Source organism: Vollenhovia emeryi, unplaced genomic scaffold (assembly GCF_000949405.1).
Source record: "Vollenhovia emeryi isolate VEMERY1.0 unplaced genomic scaffold, V.emery_V1.0 DF939122.1, whole genome shotgun sequence".
Lineage (NCBI taxonomy): Eukaryota > Metazoa > Arthropoda > Insecta > Hymenoptera > Formicidae > Vollenhovia > Vollenhovia emeryi.
The window spans coordinates 3,675,839-3,683,759 of NW_011967244.1; the positions used below are offsets into that span (position 1 = coordinate 3,675,839).

At 50.3% G+C, this 7,921-nt stretch overlaps 3 protein-coding genes across 3 annotated transcripts in view; 2 read left to right on the plus strand and 1 right to left on the minus strand.

The window, feature by feature from the left end:
- LOC105570024 (dihydrolipoyllysine-residue succinyltransferase component of 2-oxoglutarate dehydrogenase complex, mitochondrial-like) overlaps positions 1 to 3,474 on the plus strand; it is a 4,549-nt gene extending 1,075 nt beyond the window's left edge. The window contains exons 3-9 of the mRNA XM_012026937.1: positions 125 to 176; positions 651 to 721; positions 794 to 921; positions 1,009 to 1,362; positions 1,435 to 1,610; positions 1,712 to 2,162; positions 2,331 to 3,474. Of these exons, the coding sequence (XP_011882327.1) occupies positions 125 to 176; positions 651 to 721; positions 794 to 921; positions 1,009 to 1,362; positions 1,435 to 1,610; positions 1,712 to 2,162; positions 2,331 to 2,465 (1,367 nt within the window). The 3' untranslated portion in view covers positions 2,466 to 3,474. The remainder of the gene's footprint in view (positions 1 to 124; positions 177 to 650; positions 722 to 793; positions 922 to 1,008; positions 1,363 to 1,434; positions 1,611 to 1,711; positions 2,163 to 2,330) is intronic.
- A 370-nt stretch (positions 3,475 to 3,844) lies between these two features.
- LOC105570026 (26S protease regulatory subunit 4) lies at positions 3,845 to 6,753 on the plus strand. Its single transcript, XM_012026939.1, has 5 exons — positions 3,845 to 3,942; positions 4,229 to 4,790; positions 5,727 to 6,113; positions 6,193 to 6,428; positions 6,529 to 6,753. Exons 1-5 carry the CDS (start codon positions 3,940 to 3,942, stop codon positions 6,661 to 6,663), a joined length of 1,323 nt encoding a protein of 440 aa, XP_011882329.1. The 5' UTR covers positions 3,845 to 3,939; the 3' UTR covers positions 6,664 to 6,753.
- On the minus strand, positions 6,670 to 7,882 carry LOC105570025. The gene is made up of 2 exons (XM_012026938.1): positions 7,508 to 7,882; positions 6,670 to 7,189 (listed from the first exon to the last, which is right to left on the minus strand). The coding sequence occupies exons 1-2, from the start codon at positions 7,865 to 7,867 to the stop codon at positions 6,824 to 6,826; spliced, it is 726 nt and encodes a 241-aa protein (XP_011882328.1). The 5' UTR covers positions 7,868 to 7,882; the 3' UTR covers positions 6,670 to 6,823.
- Between the last annotated feature and the right edge of the window lie 39 nt (positions 7,883 to 7,921).

The following is a 7,921-nucleotide window of genomic DNA, read 5'->3' on the forward strand; positions in this document are numbered from 1 at the left end:
CCGATGAAATATAACGTGGATTTCGCGAGCGACAGCTATGAAAAACAGCAAGGTCGATTGGGAGAGAGAGCTCGTCGGAGGGGGACAAAAAAAACCGATTAACTGTAATGAATCATTTTTGTAGGGCGCACTGCAGTTGTCCACGCCGAACGTGTACCCAGCGCCAAAGTCCCGTTGTAAGTAGCACCGTCCGTGCCGCTGTTCTGCACACATTATATTTTTTGGTTCCCAAACGTGCCGTTGACACCATAGACATATAAAAGATAGACTGTTTATGAGGCAGTGGAACCCTAGGTGGGGGCATCCTCCTGAGGGAAAAAGGACAACATGAATTTATTTGGGTATCTGTCTTCCTCTAGTGGACGTGATCTGAAGGCGATCACGTGATCGTGCCCACGTGATCACGTACACTAGAAGAAGATAGATACCCAAATAAATTGGTGTTGTCCTTTTCCCTCAGGAGGACATCCCCCACTACCTCATAAGCAGTATATCTTTTATATATCTATGGTTGGCACAGACACTTCAACAACGGCCCCGCGCGCTTAGGAATCTTAGTTTTTCGTTGCTGCGCTAATTACTCGCCAACTCTCGAGACCCCGAGACGCAGGCGGAGTGAGAGAGATTAAGGTGCACCCTTGCCTTTGCAGATGCAGAAGGTACAAGGCGAACCACTGTTGGATAAGCCAAGCGAGACATATACGTTCGACCGCGGCGCTATGTAAGTACAGCGCGTCTTATCTCCGAGATCCAGGTCGGGCCCGCTCGTATGTAATTCGCGTTATCTCAACAGGGGAGATCAGGGAGGTCGTGGTGCCGCCGTTCGCCGAGAGCGTGAGCGAGGGCGACGTGAGGTGGGAGAAGAAGCCCGGCGACCAGGTGAAGGAGGACGACGTGCTCTGCGAGATCGAGACAGACAAGGTGAAGCATCCAGTATCCCCGCTTCCTTCTCGGTCTTAAAGCGAGAGGGGTGTAATCGCGATTGTTACGAGGAGAATTTGCCCGTAGACTTCGGTTCCCGTACCGTCGCCCGGGTCCGGCGTCGTAAAGGAGCTCTTCGTTAAGGACGGCGACACGGTGAAGCCGGGACAGAAGCTGTGCAGCATCGACATCGGCGCGACCGGCGGCGCCGCGCCCGCGGCGAAGGAGTCGCGGCCCGCCGCGGCTGCTCCAGCGCCGGCGAAACCCGCTGCCGCGGCACCGCCACCGCCCCCGCCGGCCGCGGCACCGTCGCCACCACCGAGCGCGGCGGCACCGCCGCCGAGACCCGCACCGGCGCCGGTTTCGCCTCCGCCCGCTCGACCGGCACCTTCGCAGGCGCCTGGCGCGTCCATGCCGGTCGCGGCTATCAAACACGCTCAGGTAAATAAGGCCCGTGACGCCGTTGCGTCACGTGACTTGCGAGCATTTATGTGAGAACGACGTCGCTTTCAGTCGCTGGAAGGCGCGAAGGTTCAGCTACCTCCTACCGATTACGCACGCGAGATAATCGGCACCAGGACAGAACAGCGAGTGAAGATGAATAGGATGCGACTGCGTATCGCGGAACGTTTGAAGGATGCGCAGAACACGAACGCTATGCTGACTACGTTTAATGAAATTGATATGAGGTGACTTGAGGGATCGTCTCGCTTATTAGCGAGAAAGTGGTACCTGAATACCGGCTTCGTATTCTTCTGCCTTTCATTTCACGTTTATTATGAATTTGCAGTCGCATTATGGAATTCCGAAAGACGCACCAGGACTCGTTCACGAAAAAGTACGGTATCAAACTTGGGTTCATGAGTCCGTTCGTCGCGGCCAGTGCCTACGCTCTGAAAGACCAGCCCGTGGTGAACGCCGTGATAGACGGCACCGACATCGTATACAGAGATTACGTAGACATTAGCGTGGCGGTCGCGACGCCGAAGGGGCTCGTCGTGCCGGTTCTTCGCAGCGTGGAGAACAAGAACTTCGCCGAGATCGAGATCGCGCTGGCCGGCATTGGCGAGAAGGCCAGGAAAGGGAAGATCACCGTCGAGGACATGGACGGCGGCACCTTCACGATAAGCAACGGCGGCGTTTTCGGCTCGTTGCTGGGCACCCCCATCATCAATCCGCCGCAGAGCGCGATTCTTGGCATGCACGGCGTCTTCGACAGACCGATCGCCGTTAAGGGAGAGGTAACTTTCGTCGAAATTTGCGTCGTGATCCTTTTTAATTCTTCGATTGGAGGAACCCTTCGTTTCTCGTTTCCTTTGATCTCTTCAATCCTGTAATTTACGAGCCTTTAATTTGAATCGTCGAAGCCTACGATTGCGTCGCTTAACAACTGCGTCTGAATTCCCCAGGTTGTTATTAGGCCAATGATGTACGTGGCTCTTACGTACGATCATCGGCTGATCGACGGACGCGAGGCTGTCATGTTCCTGAGGAAGATCAAAGCCGCCGTGGAGGATCCTCGAGTTATCTTGGCTGGCCTTTAATAACTTGGGATACGTTTATCGCGCGCGTTAACCCGCGCGTTAACGATCACGGTGGACAAGCAAGAACGCGACGCGAGAGTCCGGAAACTCGGCAGGGAGCTCGTCCCGTTTCCGGAAACCTCTAATCATTGGAACGTACCTCGACATCCCGTTTCGAATCCCGTCAATCTCCAACCAACACGTGGGACGACCGTGACAAGTGCGGTCACAAACGAACACGCCAACTAGTCCGTTATTCTGAATTTTTGCAGCGAAAGTGTCACAAGACACGCATCTTGCCTCGCACGTTGTATATTACGCCAGGCGACGTAACTTTTGTTAAAAAAAAAAATCCCAACACGGTACCCGATAACGATTGCCGAATAACCGATAATCGCGTTCTCGTATCGCGCCACGCCGCTGTCGAAAGGCGGAGCGCGGTGAGGCCGAGGCCGAGGAAGGGCTAGAAGGTACTTAATCCCTAAGTACTTTAGTATGTAGATCCACAAGCTAAAATAAAATCTCACCAATCTAAGTCTCCTTAGCGTTGTTGAATCACACCGCGGGCGTCGTAGGATAAGTAACGTGGCTCGATAGATATTTAAATACGGATACTGTTTGCACTTGTGCCGAGCATCTCGGCGGGAAAGTCTGTCGCATTCTCGAGAAAGAGCGAGAGAGAGAGAGAGCGGGGCATTCGTGTTCTTGTAAATCAAAAGGCTGTTTATTAAATAAAAAGATAAACCAAATCAACATGTTGTGTGGAGCGAGACGAACGGGGCGTTTACGTATATAAGAGCACACTGCCAGGTCCTAGCGGCGAACGGGTATTTCGTACGAATCCACTCCGCGTGCTGATAACGGCGTTATCTCGCGACGTCTCTCATCGCCGTGTTCTGCGTCGTCAGACCGCGGCTTTATCCGCGACGATGCGCGAGTGCTCTCTTAGGCCCATTGTAAGATACATTGTACATCGCTCAATACTGTGTATTAACGAGAAACCGCATATAAAGCACGCTGAGTAAACATCGAATCTCGTTTCATTTCGACGGTGCCGCGTTGGTGATTAATCGCGACGATTAATCGACAGTTAAAATGATCTATTAGAATTTATGCGAGTGAGTTACGGTCTTCGAGTCGATTTCTTTGTAGAATTTTTCGTGATCTCGGAAAACGAGAAAGCACGAACGATCCTTGCCGGCTTCTTGGCGCGATCGTAATCGTTTCTCATGTCCGAAGATTGAGAATATTTTGCGCGTTTAATTCTGTTCGGCTAATAAATATGATGTTACGTATGCAAAGTACCCCGGGAAAGCGCGAATCGCCTGGAGAACTTTATGAAAGTTCCCTCACTCGCGATCGAGACTCGCTATCGATCCGGCAACGCGAGGGCGGAAGTCGATCTTTCCTTATCGACTGCGCACAATCGAGTCGCTGGCGAATGACTCCGCCGTTTCGAGGAGCAGTCAAGCCAGGTTGAGTGTCGTGGCGGAGGATGGTGAGTCTCCTTCTCTGTCAAAATATCGAGCGAACATTAATTTAACGCAGGACGCCGCTTCGCTGTCCGGCATAAAAAGAAAGCGATCGCGTTGTCGCGAATTTTTCAAAGTCCGTCCTGCTCGTCGATCGTTTAGGTTATCCTTTGAACGTTTTTGCCCTGCCTCTCTCTCTCTCTCTCCTACAATTTCAAGCGAAAGAAATTTCTCTCGAACGGGAACACGCTTCCCCCTTAACGCGCCGTTAATTTTATCAACGGGATTCTTAAGCGACAACGAAACCAACAGGGTCAGAATCAATCTGGGACTGGCGGCAGCGGCGGAGACAAGAAGGATGACAAAGACAAGAAGAAGAAGTACGAGCCGCCGATCCCTACGAGAGTCGGCAAAAAGAAGAGGCGCACCAAGGGGCCGGACGCGGCGCTCAAGCTGCCCCAGGTCACCCCTCACACGCGCTGCAGACTGAAGCTGCTCAAGATGGAGCGCATAAAGGATTACCTGCTGATGGAGGAGGAGTTCATCAGGAATCAGGAGCGCCTCAAGCCGCAGGAGGAGAAGAACGAGGAGGAGAGGTCGAAGGTGGACGACCTCCGTGGCACGCCGATGTCCGTCGGCACGCTGGAGGAGATCATCGACGACAATCACGCGATAGTGTCCACCTCGGTCGGCTCCGAGCACTATGTATCCATCCTGTCGTTCGTGGACAAGGATCAGCTGGAGCCTGGTTGCTCCGTGCTGTTGAATCACAAAGTGCACGCCGTCGTCGGCGTCCTGGGTGACGACACGGATCCCATGGTTACGGTGATGAAGCTGGAAAAGGCTCCTCAGGAGACTTACACTGATATCGGAGGTGCACACATAAATGTTTTACGCCCGTCTACGTGCAGTCTGTTGAAGCTGTAGTTATGTTGTTGCACTTATTGCAAAACTGTCGAGATTTTTTAATTCGAAGGAATGAGGATCGAAGAGCCGCGGCAGGATGTTGAATGTCTAAATAATTTTTATTTTTAACTTATTGCGAAAGAAAAACGATTACCTCGGCCAGGCTGAGAAATAAGAAAATAATATCACGTCATTGATATTAAACTAAAAAGCACAGGAGTTTGACATCCATCTCTGGGCATCACTCAGAGAACTGCTAGAAGGCACGTCCATCCGATGTAACGACCACAATAGGACTGGCCCTTCTAACATAGTTTTCCAAGTGACGCCCAGAGACGGACGTCAAACTTTATTTAAATCCGACGTTTCGACTATGCAGGTCCTTCTCAAGGAATTCAACAATAATATTACGTCTTTGATATTAAACTAAAAAGCACAGGAGTTTGACGTCCGTCTCTGGGCGTCACTTGGAAAACTATGTTAGAACGGCCAGTCCTATTGTGGTCGTTACATCGGATGGACGTGCCTTCTAGCAGTTCTCTGAGTGATGCCCAGAGATGGATGTCAAACTCCTGTGCTTTTTAGTTTAATATCAATGACGTGATATTAGTGTTGAATTCCACGAGGAGGACCACAAACCGTATGGTCGAAACGTCCGGATTTAAATAAAGAAACCATCTGCCAGCCTAAAGTCCTCTGACAATTCTTTTCATCGTTTATTAATTTGTTATAATTTTTAGTCGAGAGCTCGAGTATAATTTCAAATTGAGCCTCGACTCGAGCATAAAATTTGAAATATACCGAGTTGAAGTAACATGACAAATTAGATTGTTTAGTCGGTAAGTTATTGAACAAGTGCCACTTTTGGAAAGAAAATGTCATGTAAAAATGCGGGTATTTTCAGGCCTCGATACTCAAATCCAGGAGATTAAGGAGTCCGTGGAGTTGCCATTGACCCATCCGGAATATTACGAGGAGATGGGCATCAAGCCTCCGAAGGGCGTCATACTTTACGGGCCACCCGGCACAGGAAAGACGCTGCTCGCCAAGGCTGTGGCCAATCAGACGTCGGCCACGTTCCTGAGGGTCGTCGGTTCCGAGCTCATACAGAAATACTTAGGGGACGGCCCGAAGCTCGTGAGAGAGCTCTTCCGAGTTGCCGAGGAGCACGCGCCTTCTATCGTCTTCATAGACGAGATCGACGCGGTAGGTACGAAAAGATACGACAGCAACAGCGGCGGCGAGAGGGAGATTCAGAGAACCATGCTGGAGTTGCTTAATCAACTGGACGGTACGCCGATTTCTCAAGCGATTCATGCAAAAGAAATTCTCTTGACGTCGAACGTTACCTGACAAATTGTTCTTACCAGGATTCGACAGCAGGGGCGACGTGAAAGTAGTTATGGCCACCAACAGAATAGAGACCCTGGATCCCGCTTTAATCAGACCGGGTCGTATCGATAGGAAAATAGAATTCCCGCTACCGGACGAGAAAACTAAGAGACGAATCTTCAACATCCACACGAGCAGAATGACCCTGGCGCCCGATGTGAATCTTGCGGAATTAATTATGGCGAAGGACGATCTTTCTGGCGCGGATATCAAGGTGGGAGAGTCTTGAAAAATATCAATCCCTGCCTTCTATACCGCGAGCTTTTCTTGTCGCTTTATATTAGAACGGATCTTGGAAAACTCTGTTTTTTCAGGCAATATGTACCGAGGCTGGTTTAATGGCTCTGCGTGAACGACGTATGAAGGTGACCAGTGACGATTTCAAGAAGTCCAAGGAGAGCGTGCTATATCGGAAGAAGGAAGGTTCTCCCGAGGGATTATATTTATAAAAGAAATTCTAAAAATCATTAATAATCTCTGTACAATTAAGTCGCGGAGCTGTCCGAGTGTCTCAATAAAAATTTCTATAGGAAATTAAATTTTTATAGCAACATGCCAACAAAGATATTACTGGACTTTCAATAATCTCACCAATTATTCGTTAAAACGTCACTTAGGTATATCTAACATATTGATGTCGATGCCCAATTTCTTCAGGATCGGTTCGAAGTACATGTGTAGTCTGGCCAGCACTTCCATGGAGTGCATCCTCTGTTCGTCCAACGCGCGTTCGAACGCGATGCCCTCACGCTGATTAGAGGACCCCACGTCGCATATCCTACACGCGCCACGTCTGGTTTTGTCGAGAGCGGCGAGCACGTGCACGGGATGTTCCCGCGTGGGTGTTGCGGCGACGGCCAGACCCTTGAGCCTTCCCAGCGGGAAAGCGGCCTCAAAGCCGTCTTTGAAACCGATGTCGAATCCCTCTTGCAGCACCGAGTCACCTCCGTCCTGGATCCCTTCTCTGTAGCCGATCTAAAAATACCGTTGTCAAACGCGGCGAGTAATCGCGTCGGGGATTCCCAGCCCCGATAGGAAAACATTTAGCAAACTGTGTGACTAATTCTGGATGAAGCTCGGCGTGCTGGAATTATGCGTACATATTTCGAGCGACGTATGTATGCAGAAATGGACACCTTTCAGTGTATCAGCAAGACAGCTGCGTTTTGATGAATCATCCTATTGCGATTATTGTGAAATTTCCACCTTTCGGACGATGCAATTGTTACACGATACTTGAGACATTTTCCTATCGGGGAAGCGATACAGAATCCGGGGAATTCTCTCGCGCACCTTGGCGGCGGTGTCCATAACGCGCTCCCAGGATTTCAAGGCGACCTCCAGGGAATCGTCGGTCGCTGCGCTCTGCGGCTCGTGCGCCGTCGTCTGCGTCGCATCTTCCATCATGCAATCGTCCAGCTTGATTTTCTGCCTGAAACAATGGGAGCTTTCCAGCAAGCGACACAAGTCAACACAAATGTCGTTCTGTCTTTCTTCGCATTCAATGAATAATAAAGACAGAACGACACTTGTGTCGCTTGCTGGAAAGCTCTCAATTTTATGACGGCCTGTTGCAACCCAGAGAACATGCATGTCTAAGTCCCAGTCTACAATAGATGATTTAAGAGGATCCCGTAGCGGGTCTACCGACATCTATGTATTACCGACAGAATTACCATTTTCGTATATACATGAGCACACGGACAC